At 30.5% G+C, this 23,167-nt stretch overlaps 1 protein-coding gene across 2 annotated transcripts; it reads left to right on the top strand.

Moving 5' to 3' along the window:
- Positions 1–21,673: 21,673 nt before the first annotated feature.
- Positions 21,674–23,167, top strand: LBD13 (LOB domain-containing protein 13). 2 transcript variants are annotated; one of them, XM_028083773.2, is made up of 3 exons: positions 21,674–21,913; positions 22,137–22,387; positions 22,509–23,167. In XM_028083773.2, exons 1-3 carry the CDS (start codon positions 21,892–21,894, stop codon positions 22,971–22,973), a joined length of 738 nt encoding a protein of 245 aa, XP_027939574.1. In that variant the 5' UTR covers positions 21,674–21,891; the 3' UTR covers positions 22,974–23,167. The 2 variants fall into 2 exon arrangements, with proteins under 2 accessions (XP_027939574.1, XP_027939575.1); XM_028083774.2 differs by having other exon boundaries at positions 21,721–21,913; positions 22,141–22,387.

The following is a 23,167-nucleotide window of genomic DNA, read 5'->3' as shown; positions in this document are numbered from 1 at the left end:
AAGTAAAGTGCAGTAATGCAGTCAAATCTTTTGAATGCAGAATAATATTTAACGTATCTGAACAATCAATAAATAATTAAGGTAATATTAAAATAGTTTTTACACGAGTTTCAGTAAAACTCATTATTTGAATGCTACAGAAATTACAAGGTTTAGAAAATCAATAAACTTGAACTAAAAATACATGAAATTTTGTTTGCCATGAATATTCATCAACTAATTTCTGGATAAAAATAGATAACATGTTGTCATGGTTGTTTTTTTAAAATATCTATGTACTATTCCAAAGAAGAAGAATCAATATATGTTAAATAAATATGTTGTCTTCTGGCATGTGGCTGTGGGAAGGGGACAGAAGCTAGTATGTATACTTTGGAGTCTTCATTAATTATTTAAATTATTCCTTATGGTTTTCTAAAAAAAGTTAAAATATTTTCATTTTTGAAAGAAAGAGTCTCAAAGACCCAGTTGCCATCGGAAAAATGATCTCTTGAAAATTATAAAATATCCCCGAAGACTAGATGTCAATTTTAATGTATTTTATAGACATGAGTAGATCTCATGAAAATCCATTAATTGCTTTAAATTTTGCCATCTCAACCACGCGTTGAACACTTTTTTTTTTCTCTTTTTCTGTGGATTACTTGCTCCAAGCAATGCAAAGTCTCTTTCTAGCAAAGTGGTTGAGGTGAATAAAATTAAAACTTAAAAACAAGCTTCTTGATATTTGATAATTAACATAACTTCATTTCAAAGCAATATACTTTATATGGGTGAAGTTTTCCATTTAGGTTTATCTTGTTCAACAACTACAATACGATACCATAAAAATTATTTTGTTTTGCATAATCAAAATGGTCCAAATAATAAACTCACTATAACAATGATATCACTTAATTAAAGAGACAATTTTTTTTTCGGGATGTTATACTTATTAGGGCATTTAGTTATTTATGGATTTTTTTATTTCTTTGCTAAAGACATTCAAGATTGTCGGCAGCAGAGAGATGGTCTGTTTGATGAATATGGAAAATTTTGACTTGGAAAGTAGCCTTCATTATCAAGTAAATGGCATTGGAAACTAGCTTCTTTATTAATTTATTACGTAACATGGAGTCTTAATATGTAAAAGTATATTTATTGCATATCCTATTTGAATTATTATAAAAGTATCTTTATTTTAAAGCACGTCTTTTAATTTCATAAATTAGAGTTAAGTTTAGTTCAAAATGTACAATTCAGTTTTTTAAAATTAAACTAATATAACAATTAAGTTGTTTTTTTCTCAAATGCTCTTTTTAAGACAATTTAATTCAGTTTCAATTTTTTGTGTGTATTTTAATTCAGTTTCAATTCTTTTTTGTGTATTTTATTTCAGTTTCTTGGTATTTATTTTCCTCAGACTTTCCAAAAGATTTTAAAGTCGTAACTCATATTTTTTTAAGCAGAGAATCTATAAATAATTTAATATTTGAAATTCAATTTTAAAGCCATTTTTTATTAACAAGCAACTCTAATTTGAATTTCAAATTACACCTTAGGTTAACATCCAATTCTACAATTAATGTTTGTATTTCTTTTTCTTATTTTTTTATTATTATTCTTGATGTGGTTCTATTTAGGGATAACAAAATAATTGTATCCTGTTAATAAGATCGGATATTAAATAGATATTCGCGGGTGATAGATAGATATAGGTATTTAATTACATTTTGATGATAGAGTGGGTATAGGTATCTTGTGCATACTCGCTATCTGTTCATAATTTTTGTTTATATATTTTCTTACATAATAATCATTAGTGAGTGTTATTTTTGTCACTTTTTTTAAAACCAAATGATAAAGATAAAGTTATAAGTAAAAGAAATACTAATTACTAAAGAATTATTTAAAATTTGACTTCATACATTTATATTTTTTATTTTAGATCAATAATATTGAAGTTATTATTGTTAAAAGGATTAGTTTTTTAAAATTTATATTTTGGTGCAATTCATTTAAATTGCATTGTATTAATATATTTTAGTGAATATTTTGATTTGAATTATACTTTAAAATTAATTTTTTATTTTTTTTAAATTATATATATATATATATATATATATATATATATATATATATTTGTGGGTATCAATGAGAATCTATTGGTATAAAAAATATCTGCATTTTTTTCATGAATATTCGACGGATAACAGGGCGAGTAGTATGATATATTTTTTAGGCGAAGTGGTAGCGGGTAGGCACTGCTTGTACTTGATCCCGTCCGTTGTCATCTCTTATTCTAATCATTTAATTTTTCCTTCAAAAATGTCTATAACATTTTGGTCAATTTAATAATTTTAGTTTGTGTGTTCTATGATAACAGTAATACACTTATGTTTAGGATTATCACAGGTCGGGCCGTATAGTATCTACCCATTATCTGATCCATCACAGAAAATTATCTTGTTATCTTTTTGTTATTTGCCGGATGCTCACTTCAAAAATATTTGTGACTTTTTTACAACTTGTGAGTGCTCAACAATATTTGTAAATATTTTAAAAAATTATAATTTTTAAAATAAGATCTAAATAAAATTACAAAAACAACATAAAATATAAATGTAAATTAAATTAAAGTATAATATTATTTAAATTTAACCTAATAAATTATAAATTAAATTTTAATTTTAATTTTTTTAAGATAATGAATATCTATAGATATTGATAATATGATATTAATAGCCAACTTATTTAAATTATTCGTTACCTATTATTCGCGAGCAGTCATTTGAAGTATTCACTCAATATCCAATAATTTTTATTCGCATATACATGTAATCATAAATATTTTTGTCATTCTATGTGTAATTTGCATATTTTATTCGCCTCATGAATATTAATCTTCTTGAAAGCATGTGGTTTTTCATAAGTTCATCCAAACTTTAATAACATCTATACTGTGTTTTGCATTTTTAATCCCAAAAAGTGTATCATCAGACAAGATATTGTAGTCTTTTTTGTCCAACCATCTGAACAACACTTAATTTATTTTGATAAAGTATAGGAGAAAACATAAAACATAAGTTTCAAACCTAAATAACTATTAATTGCAACTGTTCTTTTGTCTTGTGCTCATTTTCAATTTTAACTTTGAAAAAGAATATATATATATATATATATATATATATATATATATATATATATATATATATATATATATATATATATATATATATATATATATATATATAAAGATTTCCCTTTTTTATCCACATTTCAAAATACCAATTTTACCCTTTAAATATAATAATTATTAAATTTTTAAAAATTGACCGTTACTTTTACAAGTTTTTTATAAAATCGGATGTCTTTGTTTTTTCTCTTCTTCTTTATTTATCAATGGTTATTCTTTTGTCTGTTCTTATATATTTCACTTTATTTTTAATAAATATAATTTTAATTTATATATTAACTTAATAACATTACAATATTATCATCTATTAATATAATATCACACATATTTAAAAAATAGATATAAAGGCGCGATAGCGCCTGTGTTTACGCTAGGATATATATACACTAAGTAATCAATTTTAATGACCGAAAGTTGTTAGTCATTATAATAACTAATTTAGATACCAATTTATAAAATAAAAAATTATTGATTATTAAAATAGTTACTATTATGAATAAAAAAATATTATTGTCATTAAATTGGATTTTAAAAATAGCTATCAAGATTTTGGCTACCAAGGAAAATTGGTCACTAAAACTTAGCTACTTAGGTACCAAAATGACTTAGTTACTAAATTGGTCTCTAATTAATTAGTAACCAATTATAATTTTTCGTTTATAATAGTGACTATTTTAGCAACCAATAATTTTTAATTTTATAAATTGGTCACTATAGTGACTAATAACTTTCAGTCACTAAAATTAGTTACTAACAAGACATCTTCTTTTATATATATATATATATATATATATATATATATAAATAATAGAATTTCTATTAAAAGAAGTTAGTTATATATCATGAAATTTTATATTTTAATTGAACATATGCTATTACATTTTTGTTTTAATTTAGGAAAACATGAGAGTTACTTTGCATTGTTATTAAAGAGATGTCATCATATAGAAAGTAAAAATTGGTTTAATTAAATTTTAAGTTCTTCATAAAGACTATATTAAAGTTTTTAAACAGAATGTCCTTGTATTTAGAGATATAAAAAATATGTGTACTTGTAGATATTCGCAGATAAGATCCGTAATAGGTAAGAAATGAATATTGAAAATAGATATCGCGAGTAATGGATACGAGTATTTTTTATACCCACATATTAATAGAACGGGTACAGATATCATAATATTCGTACTTGTGGATATCTGTACTCGCTATACTCTGATACATTAATATATTGATTTTGAATGAGTTATTTTTTATCCATTAATTTTAAAAAATCTTAATTTATATTTAACACTATTTAAATGAATTATTGTCGTTTTGTTTAAAATTTACAAGTAAGAAAAACACCATCCAAACACCTGAAAAAACCAGGGTTCCCCGGTGGAAATTGAGCTGAATCGCGCTCTGATTAGTGAAAAGGGGTCTTTGTGCTTCTTTGGTTCTTTGGTCTGAATAGCGTTGGGAACAGTGTCCAAACGGCTATATTTTGTATATTACGCGCCCTCGCTTTGGTCAGGGTGATATGATCATCATTTTAGTATGAATGGAAGTGGATTTTATAAAATTTAATTATGTCCATAACAACAACATTGCGTCATTACTTCTTTCTAAGTTAAAATTTTCATAGTGTCGAAACTTTCATTATTAACTTAAATACCTCGATAATAACTATAAAAAATCTAACTACAAATTAGCAATTAATAGTTTCAATATAATTATTTAATTAAATGTTCATCTCATTAATTTTGATTAATTTTGGATGATTCACTAATTAAAGTTACAAGTACGATTAGTAATCTCGTCGATATTTTCCTTGAAAAACTAAGCATCATAGCAATTATACTTTCAACATCTATGAATTCTAGTACAGTGAGTGATTTCTAGATAGTTAATTTTGATATTATCTTGTGAAAAATAACTTAGCTAATTTCTTATATTTTTAGAAATTCTCCAAACTTAAATCAAGTAACCCTTGAAGCAATTATATCGGTGAATTTTGGTTGTGATTTGGAGAATATTTTTTCAGGAATGAGATTGATATATTAAAGGAGGCAAAAATTTAATTATTTATTATTTTTGTTGAATCAGTTGTATATATTTTTGAAATTTTGGTTGATGATTTAATATTCAAAAGTATTTTATAAAATTTTACATCATATATACACCCATTTTTTAACTATAATTTTTTCTCACTAATTTGACACAAAAAATATTTTTACACCTATTTGACACCTAAATTTTTTTGCACCCAGTTTACAACTATAATTTTTGTACACCCATTTAACACCTAAATTTTTTTTATACTCATTTGACAACTAAAATATTTTCACACACATTTAACACCTAAAATATTTTTACAACCATTAACAACAATAATTTTTTGACACTCATTTGACACTTAAAGTATTTATACACACATTTGACACTTAAAATATTTTTACAGTCATTTGACACCTAAATTATTTTACACCCATTTGACACCTAAAATATTTTATATCCGTTTGACAACTAAAATATTTTCACACATTTGACACCTAAAAGATTTTCAGACACTTTTGACACCTAAAATATTTTTACACCCATTTGAGAACTATAATTTCTTAGCACCCATTTGACACCTAATATATTTTTACACACATTTGACAACTATAATTTTTGTACACCTATTTGACACCTAATATATTTTTACACACATTTGAAACTTAAATCATTTTTACACCAATTTGACACTTAAAGTTTTTTTACCCATTTGACAACTATAATTTTTGTACACCTATTTGACACCTAAAGTATTTTTACACACATTTGAAACTTAAATTATTTTTACACCTATTTGACATCTAAAATGTTTTGACAGTTATTTGACACCTAAAATGTTTTTACATCCATTTGACAACTAAAATATTTTCACACATTTGACACCTAAAATATTTTTACGCACATTTGACACTTAAAATATTTTTTCACCTATTTCAGACCGAAAATAATTTTACACACATTTGACACCTAAAATTTTTTTACACCTATTTGACACCTAAAATATTTTTACACAAATTTGACATTTAAAATATTTTACACCCATTTGATACTTAAAATATTTTGACAGCTATTTGACACCTAAAATATTTTTACATCCATTTGACAAGTAAAATATTTTCACACACATTTGACACCTAAAATAATTTTATACCCATTTAACAACTATAATTTTTTAACATTCATTTGACACCTAAAATATTTTTACATACATTTGACACTTCAAATATTTTTACACCCATTTTACATCTTAATTATTTTTACATTAATTTGACACCTTAAAGTTTTTTACACCCACTTGACAACTAACATGTTTTCACACCCATTTGACACCTAAAATATTTTTACACCCATTTTACAACTATAATTTTTTAGCACCCATTTGACACCTAAAATTTTTTTACACCCATTTGACAGTCAAAATATTTGTACACATATTTGATGCCTAAAATATTTTTACACCCATATGACACATAAAATTTGCTTACACCCATTTCTTAGCTATAATTTTTCTCACCAATTTGACACTTAAAATATTTTTACACCAATTTGACACCCAAATTTTATTTACAACCATTTGACAACTGTAATTTTTGTACACTCATTTGACAATTAAAATATTTCTACACACATTTGACACTTAAAATTTTTTACATTTATTTGTCACTTAAAATATTTTTACACCCATTTGAGACCTAAAATATTTTTACAACCATTTGACAACAATGATTTTTTAGCTCCCATTTGACACCTAAAATATTTTTACATACATTTGACACTTAAAATAACTCTCTACCCATTTGACACTCAAATTATTTTTACACCAATTTGACACCTAAAATATTTTTACAGCCATTTGACATCTAAAATGTTCTTAGACCCATTTGACAACTAAAATATTTTCACACGCATTTGACACCTAAAATATTTAAACACCCATTTGAGAACTATAATTTTTTAACACCCATTTGACACCTAATATATTTTTGCACACATTTGACACTTAAAATTTTTTTACACTCATTTGACACTTAAAATATTTTTACACCCATTTGACATCTAAAATTTGTTTACATCAATTTCTCGGCTATAATTTTTTCTCACCAATATGACACCTAAAATATTTTTACACCAATTTAACACCTAAATTTTTTTTATAGCCATTTGACTATTATAATTTTGGTACATCTTTGACAGCAAAAATATTTTTACATATATTTGTCACTTAAAATTCTTTTTCACCCATTTGACATCTAAAATAATTTTACATTCATTTGACAACTATGATTTTTTTGCTCTCATTTCACAACTAAAATATTTTGCCACCCATTTGACAGCTAAAATATTTTTACCATCATTTGACACCTAAAATGGTTTTACACCCTAACCCTAACCCTAACCCTAAAACCCTAACACTAACCCTAAAAACCCTAACCCTAACACTAACCATAACCCTAAAACCCTAAACCCTAAACCCTAACCCTAACCCTAAAAACCCTAACACTAACCCTAACCCTAGACCCTAAAAACCCTAACCTTAAAAACCCTAACCATAACCTTAACCCTAACCCTAACCCTACAACCCTAACCATAACCCTAAATCCCATAACCCTAACCCTAAAACCATAAAACCATAAAACCCTAACCCTAACCCTACACTAACACTACTCCTAACCCTAACCATAACCATAACCCTAAAACACTAACCCTAACCCTAACCCTAACCCTAAAAACCCTAACTCTAACACTAACCCCAACCATAAAAACCCTAACCCTAACCCTAACTTACTTTGCATTGTATTTTTATTTTAATTTATGATTAATTTGTTTTATTATATATTAAATATTTTTTTTGTAAATACTCGTGGGTACCCGTGGATAGTAAAAAAAAAATACGGGTACCCGCATAACGGATACTCACACAAATATGGGTGCGGGTACAAAACGAATATTTATCTCACAGATAGAGTATATATGGTGAGCTATTATCGTATCCTACCCGCCACGTTGACATTCTTGCTCGTGTTACATGAGTAACAATAGGCTTAGGTAAATCTATTTTCTTAAATTCAGTTTTAAGTTTTCAATTTAATTTGTGATTGGATTTTTTTTTATCTGAAGTGTACATGATATTGAGTTCAATCCACAACCCAAAACTTTATGAAATGAATTTATAAGACTTCTATCTTATATGATGTATAATTTTATTATCTTTATTTGATGTGTACTTAGACTTACAAATAATTTGCAATTCTGATACAATTCAATGAAATTGGGAAGTGTAGTAGAAACTCTTTCCAATGTCTGCAGAATGTGAAGAGAGTTGCAATAAAGGTTGCACCAAGGCCACTGAAGCCAAAGAGAAAAGCACACAAGAAAAGGACCTGTGTTTTCCTCTCATATTTCATTTCATATTCATTATGATTCACTCCAAATCATTTACAGAACCAAATTGAAGTTCGATGATTGTAGTGCTTTTTATGTTTGTGATCTGCATAAAGAGAATTTAATGCTTTCAATCTTCATTGAAAGCAATCTGCTACAACTCATTTGTATAATTGCAGCCACACCTCTTTTAGCATTCACCTTTCTTGATTGTAGCAATATACTCTTTTCTTGTAACCAATTAATATGCATTCTTCAAATAAGGAACATACAGCACATAAATGTTTTCTACAAGACCATTCTTGATCTTTAGCTTAACATGAGCCACTTTTTTCTCATCACTCTCGCCATAGAAGAATCACTAAAACATAAAAGTGAATTTTCTTATTACTTTCTTTCACTGATTAATATCTATAAGTCTTACATAGAATAATAAGAAAAAGAAATTAATAAAAAAAATACTATAAGAATAAAAAGTTGTTTTCGAAGTTATCAAAGATTTATAATTTTGTTCATAAAAAATTATACGAAGGTTTGAGTATTTGTGAATGTTTGGTGCGTGATTCCGCACATCAAAGAATTTGGTGCTTTGATCAAAATCTATATATCAATGTTATTTGTTATTTGGTCTTATGCATTTGATACACAACCATCAGAAAAAAAGGTTTTGCTCCCATTTCACAACTAAAATATTTTTGCACCCATTTGACAGCTAAAATATTTTTACCATCATTTGATACCTAAAATGTTTTTACACCCTAACCATAACCCTAACCCTAACACTAACACTAACCATAACCCTAACCCTAAAAACCCTAACCATGACCCTAACCCTAACCCTAACCTTAAAACACTTACCCTAACCCTAACTATAAAACGCTAACCCCAACCCTAAAACCCTAACCCTAAACCCCTAACCCTACCCTAACAGTAACCATAACCCTAAACCTAAAAACCCTAACCCTAACCCTAACCCTAAAAATCCTAACCATAACCATAACCCTAAAAATTGTAACCCTAACCACAAAAACCCAAACCATAACCCTAAAAACTCTAACCCCAAACCCTAACCCCTAAACACTGACCCTAAAAACCATAACCCTAACCCTAACCCTAACCCTAACCCTAAAAACCCTAACCATAACCTTATTCTTAACACTAACCCTAATCCTAACCCTAACCATAACCCTAACCCTAAACCATTAACCCTAACCCTAACCCTAACCATAAACACTAAACCCTAACCATAACCCTAAACCCTAAAAACCCTAACCCTAACCCCAAACCCTAAACCATAAACCATAAACCCTAACCCTAAAACCCTAACCATAACACTAACCCTAAAAACCCTAAACTTAACTTGAACCTTAACACTAACCCTAACCCTAACCCTAAAACACTAACCATAACCCTAACCCTAACCCTAAACCCTAAACCCTAAACCATAAACCCTAAACCCTAAACCATAAACCATAAACCATAAACCATAAACCCTAAACCCTAAAAACCCACCCTAACCCTAAACATAACCCTAAAAACCCTAAACCATAACCCTAAACATTGACCCTAACCCTAAAAACCCTAAGCCTAACCCTAAACATTGACCCTAACCCTAATCCTAACCCTAAAACCCTAACCCTAACCCTAACTCTAACCCTAACGCTAACCTGAACCCTAACCCTAACCCTAACCCTAAAAACCATAACCCTAACCCTAACCCTAACCATAAAACCCTAACACTAACCATAACCCTAACCCTAACCCTAAACCATAAACCCTAACCATCAACCCTAACCATAACCCTAGACCCTAAACCCTAAACCCTAAACCATAAACCCTAAACCCTAAACCATAAATCCTAAACCATAAATCCTAAACCCTAAACCCTAAACCACAATCCCTAAACCCTAAACCCTAAACCCTAAACCTAAAACCCTAACCCTAACCATAACCTTATTCTTAACACTAACCTTAACCCTAACCCTAACCCTAAACCATTAACCCTAACCCTAACCCTCACCCTAAACGCTAAACCCTAAACCCTAACCATAACCCTAAACCCTAAAAACCCTAAACACTAACCCTAACCCTAACCCTAAAACACTAACCCTAACCCTAACCCTAACCATAAACCCTAAACCCTAAACCCTAAACCGTAAACCATAAAAACCCTAACCCTAACCCTAAACCCTAACCCTAAACCCTAAACCCTAAACCCTAAACCCTAAACCATAAACCCTAAACCCTAAACCCTAAACCCTAACCATAACACTAACCCTAACACTAACACTAAAACACTAACCCTAAACCCTAAATCCTAAACCCTAACCATAACACTAACCATAAAACACTAACCCTAAACCCTAAATCCTAAACCCTAAAAACCCTAAACCCTAAACACAACACTAACCACCCTAACCCTAAAAACCCTAATCCTAACACTAACCCTAAAAATCCTAACCCTAACCGTAAAAAACGTAACCATAACCCCTAAACCCTAACCCTAAAAACCATAACCATAACCCTAACCCTAAAACCCTAACCCTAACCCTAAAAACCCTAACCATAACCTTAACCTTAACACTAACTCTAACCCTAACCCTAACCCTAAACCTAACCCTAAACCATTAACCCTAACCCTAACCATAAAACCCTAACCCTAACCATAACCCTAACCATAACCCTAAACCATAAACCCTAACCTTGAACCTTAACCATAACCCTAAACCCTAAAAACCCTAACCCTAACCCCAAACCCTAAACCATAAACCATAAACCCTAACCCTAAAAACCATAACCATAACCCTAACCCAAAAACCCTAACCCTAACCCTAAACATTGACCCTAACCCTAAAAACCCTAAGCCTAACCCTAAACATTGACCCTAACCCTAATCCTAACCCTAAAACCCTAAACTATAACCCTAACGCTAACCTGAACCCTAACCCTAAAAACCATAACCCTAACCCTAACCCTAACCATAAAACCCTAACACTAACCATAACCCTAACCCTAACCCTAAACCATAAACCCTAACCATAACCCTAGACCCTAAACCATAAACCCTAAACCCTAAACCCCAATCCCTAAACCCTAAACCCTAAACCCTAACCCTAAAACCCTAACCCTAACCATAACCTTATTCTTAACACTAACCTTAACCCTAACCCTAACCCTAAACCATTAACCCTAACCCTAACCCTCACCCTAAACCCTAAACCCTAAACCCTAACCATAACCCTAAACCCTAAAAACCCTAAACACTAACCCTAACCCTAACCCTAAAACACTAACCCTAACCCTAACCCTAACCCTAAACACTAAACCCTAAACCCTAAACCCTAAACCCTAACCCTAACCCTAAAACCCTAACCATAACACTAACACTAAAACACTAACCCTAAACCCTAAACCCTAAACCCTAAACCCTAAACACAACACTAACCATAACCCTAACCCTAAAAACCCTAATACTAACACTAACCCTAAAAATCCTAACCCTAACCCTAAAAAACGTAACCATAACCCCTAAACCATAACCCTAAAAACCATAACCATAACCCTAACCCGAAAACCCTAACCCTAACCCTAACCCTAAAAACCCTAACCATAAACCCTAAACCCTAACCTTAACACTAACTCTAACCCTAACCCTAACCCTAAACCTAACCCTAAACCATTAACCCTAACCCTAACCATAAAACCCTAACCCTAACCATAACCCTAAACCATAAACCCTAACCTTGAACCCTAACCATAACCCTAAACCCTAAAAACCCTAACCCTAACCCCAAACCCTAATAACCCTAACCCTAAAACCCTAACCATAACACTAACCCTAAAAACCCTAACCATAACCTTAACACTAACCATAACCCTAACCATAAAACCCTAACCCTAACCCTAAACCCTAAACAATAAACCCTAAAAACACTAACCCTAACCCTAACCCTAACCCTAAACATAACCCTAAAAACCCTAACCATAACCCTAAACATTGACCCTAACCCTAAAAACCCTAACCTTAACCCTAACCCTAAGCCTAACCCTTAACATTGACCTTAACCCTAAAAACCCTAACCATAACCCTAATCATAACCCTAACCCTAACCCTAAAACCCTAACCCTAACCCTACCCCTAAAACCCTAACACTAACTCGAACCCTAACCCTAATCCTAACCCTAACTCCAACCCTAACGCTAACCCGAACCCTAACCCTAACCCTAACCCTAACTCTAACCTTAATGCTAACCCTAAAAACCCTAACCCTAACCCTAACTTACTTTGCATTATATTTTTATTTTAATTAATGATGAAATTTTTTTATTATATATTAAATATTTTTTTATAAATACTCGTGGGTACTCGTGGATATTAAAAAAAAATACGGATACCCGCATAACGGATACTCATACAAATATGGGTGCGGGTACAAAACAATTATTTATCCCGCGGATAGAGTATATATGGTGAGCTATTACCGTATCCTACCCGCCACGTTAACATCCCTGCTCGTGTTACATGAGTAACAATAGGTTTAGGTAAATCTATTTTCTTAAATTCAGTTTTAAGTTTTCAATTTAATTTGTGATTGGATTTTTTTTATCTGAATTGTACATGATATTGGGTTCAATCCACAACCCAAAACTTTATGAAATGAATTTATTATAAGACTTCTATCTTATATGATGTATAATTTTATTATCTTTATTTGATGTGTACTCAGACTTACAAATAATTTGCAATTCTGATACAATTCAATGAAATTGGAAAGTGCAGTAGAAACTCTTTCCAATGTCTGCAAATTGTGAAGAGAGTTGCAATAAAGGTTGCACCGAGGCCACTGAAGCCAAAGAGAAAAGCACACAAGAAAAGGACTTGTGTTTTCCTCTCATGTTTCATTTCATATTCACTATGATTCACTCCAAATCATTTGCAGAACCAAATTGAAGTTCGATGATTGTAGTGCTTTTTGTGTTTGTGATCTGCATAAAGAGAATTTAATGCTTTCAATCTTCATTGAAAGCAATCTGCTACAGCTCATTTGTATAATTGCAACCACACCTCTTTTAGCATTCACCTTTCTTGATTGTAGCAATATACTCTTTTCTTGTAACCAATTAATATGCATTCTTCAAATAAGGAACATACAACACATAAATGTTTTCTACAAAGGTTTGAGTATTTGTGAATGTTTGAAGCGTGATTCTACACATCAAAGAATTTGGTGCTTTGATCAAAATCTATATATCAATGTTATTTGTTATTTGGTCTTATGCCCTTGATACACAACCATCAGAGAAAAGGTTTTGCTCCCATTTCACAACTAAAATATTTTTGCACCCATTTGACAGCTAAAATATTTTTACCATCATTTGACGCCTAAACTGTTTTTACACCCTAACCCTAACCCTAACCCTAACCCTAACCCTAAACCCTAAACCCTAAACCCTAATTATAAAACCCTAACCCCAACCATAAAACCATAACCCTAACCCTAAACCCCTAACCCTACCCTAACACTAACCATAACCCTAACCCTAAAAACCCTAATACTAACCCTAACCCCAACCCTAACCCTAAAATCCTAACCCTAACCCTAACCCTAAAAACCGTAACCCTAACCACAAAAACCCAAACCATAACCCTAAAAACTCTAACCCCAAACCCTAACCCTAACCCTAAACCATAACCCTAAACCCTAAAAACCATAACCCTAACCCCAAACCCTAAACCATAAACCCTAACCCTAACCCTAAAAACCATAACCATAACCATAACCCTAACCCTAAACCATTAACCCTAACCCTAACCGTAAAACCCTAACCCTAACCCTAACCCTAACCCTAAACCATAAACCCCAACCCTAAACCATAACCATAACCCTAAACCCTAAAAACCCTAACCCTAACCCCAAACCCTAAACCATAAACCCTAAACCCTAACCCTAAAAACCATAACCATAACCCTAACCCTAAAACCCTAACCATAACACTAACCCTAAAAACCCTAACCTTAACCTTAACACTAACCCTAACCCTAACCCTAAACCCTAAACCCTAAACCCTAACCCTAACCATAATTCTAACCCTAAACCTAACCCTAAAAACCCTAACCCTAAACATAACCCTAAAAACCCTAACCATAACCCTAACCATTGACCCTAACCCTAAAAACCCTAACCTTAACCCTAACCCTAAGCCTAACCCTAAACATTGACCCTAACCCTAAAAACCATAACCTTAACCCTAACCTTAACCCTAACCCTAATCCTAACCCTGAAACCCTAACCTTAACCCTAACCCTAACCCTAACCCTAACCCTAACCCTAAACCCTAACACGAACCCTAACCCTAACCCTAACCCTAACTCTAACCCTAACCTTAACCCTAACTTACTTTGCATTGTATTTTTATTTTAATTTATGATTAAATTTTTTTATTATATATTAATTTTTTTTTATAAATACTCGTGGGTATTCGTGGATATTAAAAAAAAATACGGATACTCGCATAACGAATACTCACACAAATATGGGTGCAGGTACAAAACGAATATTTATCCCGCGGATAGAGTATATATGGTGAGCTATTACCGTATCCTACCCGCCACGTTAACATCCCTGCTCGTGTTACATGAGTAACAATAGGTTTAGGTAAATCTATTTTCTTAAATTCAGTTTTAAGTTTTCAATTTAATTTGTGATTGGATTTTTTTTATCTGAAGTGTACATGATATTGAGTTCAATCCACAGCCCAAAACTTTATGAAATGAATTTATAAGACTTCTATCATATATGATGTATAATTTTATTATCTTTATTTGATGTGTACTCAGACTTACAAATAATTTGCAATTCTGATACAATTCAATGAAATTGGAAAGGGCGGTAGAAACTCTTTCCAATGTCTGCAAAATGTGAAGAGAGTTGCAATAAAGGTTGCACCGAGGCCACTGAAGCCAAAGAGAAAAGCACACAAGAAAAGGACTTGTGTTTTCCTCTCATGTTTCATTTCATATTCATTATGATTCACTCCAAATCATTTGCAGAACCAAATTGAAGTTCGATGATTGTAGTGCTTTTTGTGTTTGTGATATGCATAAAGAGAATTTAATGCTTTCAATCTTCATTGAAAGCAATCTGCTACAACTCATTTGTATAATTGCAACCACACCTCTTTTAGCATTCACCTTTCTTGATTATAGCAATATACTCTTTTCTTGTAACCAATTAATATGCATTCTTCAAATAAGGAACATACAACACATAAATGTTTTCTACAAGACCATTCTTGATCTTTAGCTTAACATGAGCCATTTTTTTCTCATTACTTTCGCCATAGAAGAATCACTAAAACATAAAAGTGAATTTTCTTATTACTTTCTTTCACTGATTAATATCTATAAGTCTAACATAGAATAATATGAAAAAGAAATTAATAAAAAAATACTATAAGAATAAAAAGTTGTTTCCGAAGTTATCAAAGATTTATAATTTTGTTCATAAAAAATTATACGAAAGTTTGAGTATTTGTGAATGTTTGGGGCGTGATTCCCAACATCAAAGAATTTGGTGCTTTGATCAATATCTATATATCAATGTTATTTGTTATTTGGTCTTATGCCTTTGGTACACAACCATCAGAAAAAAAGGTTTTGCTTCCTTTTTGTCTCAAAGGAAATTTGAACTTTCCTACTTTTGTTTATCATTAAACAGACAAGAGTAAGATTCAAATGCATAAACATAATGACCATATATTTATGACTCCTAAAAGCACTCTTCCTTAATTGTGCCATCATAATTACCTTACATAATTACTTTAACATCTCTTTCTGACCATGAAATCCATGAATAGTATGCACTGTAATTTTATTTAAATTTATGTACGAAAATATTGTTAAATATTAAATTTTTCGTTTGTAACCCATAAATATTAAAAAAATTATATGAGTACTCACATAATGGATATCCGTACGAATACAGAACATATATTTATCCATTAAATAAAGTACGAGGAGATACTACGCGTACCTGTTCCATTGACATCAGTAGCATCTATGTGTTCACTTTACCCTTCCTCTTCCTCTACCAATACCTCTTTCTACTCCTAAGTTGTTGGAATGGAATGAGTACTAGTAGAAGCTAGAGAAAGAGAGGTTGCATATCTTTTTCCATTCTTGAACCGATCAAAGGACACTTAAATTCTGGCATAACAGTAACATCTTCATTTTTTCCCAATGAAATTGCATGAGAAACATAAATCTAAATTTCTGTACTATTAATATTTCACTAGAACATAATTGGCACTTCCTCTTGTCTTTTTGCATGAAATAAATTAATAATTTATCATTTTTTATCGTTTTTGTTCAGTTCTTATTGTAAGTAATCTTCTTTCTAGCTTCTTTATCCCATCTAGCTTATTGACTTATTATCCCCTCTTAAGAATATGTCTACTATTAACTGCAAAAGCTACCCAGAGTTGAAAATAAGAACTTTGAATATCTTACTTATCTGCCTGAGGGTATTAATTAATTTGGATCAAATCAACCCCATCAACTTGAAAAACCAATCCAAACCTCATAAATGGATTTAAGTTTTTAACTTAATCCAATACCAAACCAAGCAGATTCAATTATATTTAGTTTAGATATCAATTTTGAGATTTTAAATTCAATAAACTCAAACTAAACCAGTGATATGCTTTTTATTAGTAATTATCGTTCCTCTAATCCTTTTCATATGCTTTTTAAGGTTATTTATCACAAATCAAGAATATTAATAAATGATTTGTTTTCTAATAAAATAGTTGTTCATTTTCTTACGTTACCCATTTCTTTCTCCATCTAACACAATAAATGCTTGTTTTGAAAACTGATACTTGTTTGCATTGTACTAAGAGTGAAATAAAAAATAAAAGAAGAAAGAAAATGTATGTAAGCTGAAATTCTTTGGATTGGAAAAAAAGTAAAAAATATTAAAAGTAATCAATTTTATAAATTTAATTTTTTAAGTGAAATTTGTATATTTATATAGTTTAAATTCGTCTTATCTTAAATGAATGTAAAACTTTTAAATCTAATATAAACTAATTTTAATATTATATTAAAATATGAATTTTAAATTTAATTTAATTTTATAAAATTTACGTGTGAAATAAAATTTTTATTCATTAATTAATATATTATAAATTTATCTCATTTTTAATTTTAACTTATAACAATATTGTCTCCTTCTTATCAGCTCGTGATGGGTTATCATTCATTTTTTTTTATCAATACAAAATCAATACAAATTGGTAGTCCCAAAAACTAATGGACTATTAAGTTTATGATATAATTATATAAATGTTTTTATAAATTTTACAGTTATCTTGAATAAAATTATGCATATTTTTTTTCCTAAAACAACTTAAGGATTCGATTGATCCAAATTGAAACAACTTATTTCGCCAGCAGGTTTGTTTCAATTTTTTTTTTGAAGAATTAAAACCCATCCCAACTAATAAAAATGGATGTTTTTGACTTTTAAATATTGTAAGTATCCTTAGAAGAGAGTTTAAAGTCTAACTCAACTCCACAAAACCAACTTGTAAGGTGAGGATTGTACCTTACTTATATATTGTGAATTGGTTTTATCTCTAGTCGATGTGGAACTTTCAACACACTCCCTTACACCGAAGTATATTCATCTTGTGCGTGAGACTAGAAATTTGTGAGTGGTCCGTTAGCGATCTGATAACGGATGGAACAGAATGTTCAAAAAATTTCGCTAGGATAGCTCTAATTTGACTCTGATATCATATTATCTAAACAATTGATCGATGATAATACATGAAACTAACAGTGTATTAAAAAATTTAAATAATTGTTAAAAATGCAGATATGGAAATTGCAAACTGCCGCCTTTGAAGAAAAAGTGTGGGTTTGTATATAAGCCAATAATTAATGATTTAATTTGATTATTAGGAAGTAAATTGATGGTTGATTAATAGTTCCAAACAAAATATTAGGAGCATAGACCCATAACATGGGACAAAGATGTTTTGGGTGGAGCATTGCTGTTCTCCCCTTCCCACAGGTGAAGCATTAATTTCTGGCTGCACTTTCCCAGAAATTGTGCTTTATGTTGTTTTTTTCCCTTACTCAACATGCTTCACACACTTCAATCTTTAAATTTCAACGTTTTCCCTTTTTCTTATATTTTTAAATTTTCAGGTTAATTTGACTCTTGTTTTATTTGTTTTTTAATTCAATTTCTTAAATTTAAAAAGTTTTACCCTCAAAAGTGTATTTGTTGACTAAGTTGTTGTACTAGGTGGAATCTCTTAAAGTAAATCAACCACGTAAACGATAAACAATGAAACGGAAAACTAAAAAAATAATAATATTAGTACGAAAAAAACTATTAGAGTGATGAGTTTTTCTATCAGAAACAGTTCTTTGTTTGGATACGGAAGTGAGGGAGAAAGAAGAGAAAAGATATCTGTAAGTTAACTTTATTTTTCTCAACTCAATCAATTATGTCTTTGTTTGTAACTTTGGCTTCAATCTATCTTCAATATTTATCGTTAATTTCATATAATACGAGACAAAATAAAAAGGTTCAATTATGTTAAAGACTGAAACAAAATTGCAAAACACAGTATCACTTGATTTTTCGCTCTTTTCTTAATTCTTAGAATGGGACAACTCCTTTTTCACCGATGATATTTTCATTTCTCACATTCTTTTTCAAAATATATGATCTAAACCATTATATGATTCGGTTTCTGGCCAACCGAGACATATAAGACAAGGTAAAATGGAAATTCTACATTAATGATAGTAAATTATATTTAACTCCTCTTATTCCTTTTCAATTATATATTTTCAAAATTACATCAATAAATTCAAACATGTTGTAAGGACATAGTGAAAAATTACTTCAAAGCTCAACTAAAACTAAAAAATAAGATGGAATATTTTCCTTGTTTAATTTATTTTAAAAATTTATCATTAGTCTAGTGATTATAAATGATATTGGAGAAAAGATAAATTTTTAGGGCAACTTAGGTGCATGAACCTCCTGGTGAGATAATAATTTGTTATTGGCTAATGTCATGGGTGTTAGCTTGCAATGTAGTTAGTTTATTTTCTTCATTTTCTCATTTACCCAAAATAAAATACATTTGCTAGTATAAATAAATAAATAAATTAAAAACAATATTTGTTTTAGAGGTTAATTTTCTTTAAACAATATCAAGATGGATGGAGTGAGATTAGGGTAATAAAAAAAATTATACTCACTTATTTGTGGATAAAATATGTGACATATACTAAACAAATATTCATAATGGATTTTATATATATATATATATATATATATATATATATTCTTACTTAAATTTGTATTTATTCAAGTCTGCATTTCGTCTAAATATCCACAGTTAGAAAGAAAAAAATCTCGAATAAATAATTTTGTGATATTATTTTCAGAAAAATCACATAAATGTGGCTTGCAATACCCAAAATGTTGTATGAGTGGCTTGATCGACTCTCCAGGAATACTCGCGAATCACATCTTTGTTTAGTTTTAAGTTTCGCATGATTTTCTCATCAACTTTGTATTGTCGAGCAATACTTCACATAGACTACAGTTTGAATTGCTCTAACAAACAATAATCTCCAAAAGTAGAGTTTGACCTCTGTTGTCACCCTGATTCCTCCGCGTTCATAATGAGGTAAATTGGTTTTTAAGTAAATATAAGGTTTATTACCAGAAATCTCATATTTCATAATTATATGACCCCTCATATTTTATAATTATATTTCATAAATCCACGTCTCACTTAATTTTGCACCAAACTCTTCATATCAAAATGCAAACTTAAACTCGCATAGTTGCTATCTGTTAATAATTATCAATGAATTTTATTTGAGTATTTTTTTTTAAATTTAAGTGGTCAAAATAAAATTATTAGTAAAAGAATTTTTAATCATGGAATAACCATTTAAAATTTGACTTCAAATATTTTTATTTTTTATTTGGACATATGAAATTGAATTTATTTTATAAAATGTTAACTTTTTAAAAATTATATTTTGTTGCAACTCATTTAAATTTACATTTAAAAAAATTTATTTATATTAATTTATTGACTATTTGATTTTGAATTTTGCCTAAAATTACTTTTTTTTTTGTCTAAGTTTATATTTTAAAAATTTACTTTTAAATAATTTTATTTAAAATTAAAAAAAATATATAGATAAATATTCGCATCTATCTATGAATACCTCGATGTAAGAAAAAGAAAAACTTGTAAATATTTTTCATGGTTATCCGACTAATAACGAAACGGAGACGATGATAGATTTATTTTGATAATATGAATAATGAGTGGACATTATCCGCACCCGATAAACCCAACGAGTTCTCATTCCTAAATGTGATTCCTAATTGGGATTACAGTGTTCCAACACTGGAGCCCTAAACTTTTCTTTGAAAGGACATAAAGAAGTTTCGGTGAGCCATGAAGCTACACATTTGGAATAGCTTAGGTAGGGTCATGGAAGCAAAAATAAGTTTGTTGGGAGAACTTAATTTACCCAATGAAAAACGTTTGTATGTGAGAGGTGAGGTGATGTTGAGGGAGAGCCCGTGCAATACACAATCTGTTTGATTAAAGTTCTCTATCATTCATTGTCTGAACTCAAATTATCTGCCCCTTCAATCTAAACTGTTTCCAGGTTGAAAGGGGAGAAAATGACCAAAGATAGTTAAGAATTGTAATCTTTTAATTTAATTGGTCCCTCATACATGGCTCCTACTTGAAAACGTTTGTCACAAATACAACAAATCCAATAAACAGAAGCACACCACTTTGCAGCCCATAGCCATTTCTCCGATAATTTTTTTTCAGAAAACTCAATTGCTGAGTAGTCTGACACTGATGTTTCTTGTATTTTTTTTCCAAAGTCAATTCTCAGTTTCCAATAGAACTAACACGTGTGCAAGCTATTGACAAAGAGTGCTACCTCTCTCTCTTTAAGTGCTTAATGCAACCTAATCATTTTGTTTTTATTTTCTCCTTCTTCTTAATTAAATATTTCTGTTAAAAAAACTCATGATCTGCAAACTTTTTTTCTTCTAATAATTCCATATCTTTTTTCCTCATAAAAAGCATTGACCTACTTTTCCTAATCACCACCTTGCCTTTTAAGGACTTGTTTCCCTGCCTTTTCTCTCTCAGTGCCTGTGTATGAAACAAAAATCTTTCTCCCTCCCAACCCTCCACTGAGATCAAGAAAATCAAAAGGCATGTTTGGACATCAAGAGATAGGTAAATGTTATATAAACACACATAAATTTTCTTCCTCTCTTAAAAATCAATTTACTCATGAGTTGAAATTAGTAGCATACCATTCATATCACAGTTTCAACCATGTTTTTGGTTTCTGGTGATGGTGCTGAGAGCATGATGCTCTTACACCACCCAAAACACGAATTATTTTTTCTTTACAGATTCATGGTTTTAACATGCAGTTTTTTGTATTTTCCCAAAGACAGATTAGAGGAGATAACAAAGGTGAGAGCAGAGGTGGAAGCATCATCTCAAATGGGAAGAAAGCATTTCTATGGTCCAACTCCTGGGATAACCTTAAACACAGTAACCCCTTGTGCTGCATGCAAGCTTTTGAGAAGAAGGTGTGCTGAAGAATGCCCTTTTTCTCCTTATTTCTCACCACACGAGCCTCAAAAGTTTGTAGCAGTTCACAAAGTGTTTGGTGCAAGCAATGTCTCCAAGATGCTTCTGGTTGGTGCCTAGCTAGCTCCACAACACCAAAATAGTTACTCTTTTGTTGTTCTTCAATTGGATTAGTAGTTCTTATTGAAGTAAAAACTGATTTGTTTTCAAATTTTACTTTTATGTGCAGGAGGTACCAGAGGCTCAAAGAGCTGATGCAGCAAATAGCCTTGTTTACGAAGCTAACTTGAGGCTAAGAGATCCTGTGTATGGATGCATGGGTGCAATATCAACCTTGCAGCAACAAGTTCAATCTTTACAAGCAGAACTAAATGCAATAAGAGCAGAGATACTAAAATACAAATATAGAGAAGCCGCGAGTCTCATTTCTTCTAATCATGCAGCTTTGGTTTCTTCAGCTGATGCAATCTCAGCAGCAATTCCCACAAACTCACAACCACTAGGTCTTTCTCAACCTCTCACTCCTCCTCCACCAAAACCATTGCATACTCCTCCACTAAAACCATTGCCTTCTCCTTCTGTTATCCTTTCATCCTTCTCTTCATCTTCAACTTCTTCTGTGTACACTCCTCCTAAAAGCTCAATGAGCCTTGGATCCATTTCCAGCACTGAAAATGTCCCATACTTTGTTTAGTATTCATTTGTTGTAGGAATAATCATGTTTTTCTCAACAGTGTAGAATGTATCACTTCGCCATCTAGAGCTAGTTATGGGGAAGGAAAGCCCCATCACGTATTCATGTGCTTTTAGTGGTATTTTCTACTCTTTTGATGTTCTTTTTCACAAACATTATCATTATGATTTTTAATTTTATACATCTTCTATTTA

The sequence above is a fragment of the Vigna unguiculata genome, chromosome 8 (genome assembly GCF_037176805.1).
Source record: "Vigna unguiculata cultivar grain cowpea cultivar isolate G323 ecotype 2 chromosome 8, ASM3717680v1, whole genome shotgun sequence".
Lineage (NCBI taxonomy): Eukaryota > Viridiplantae > Streptophyta > Magnoliopsida > Fabales > Fabaceae > Vigna > Vigna unguiculata.
This window is presented reverse-complemented; position numbering and strand designations above follow the sequence as displayed.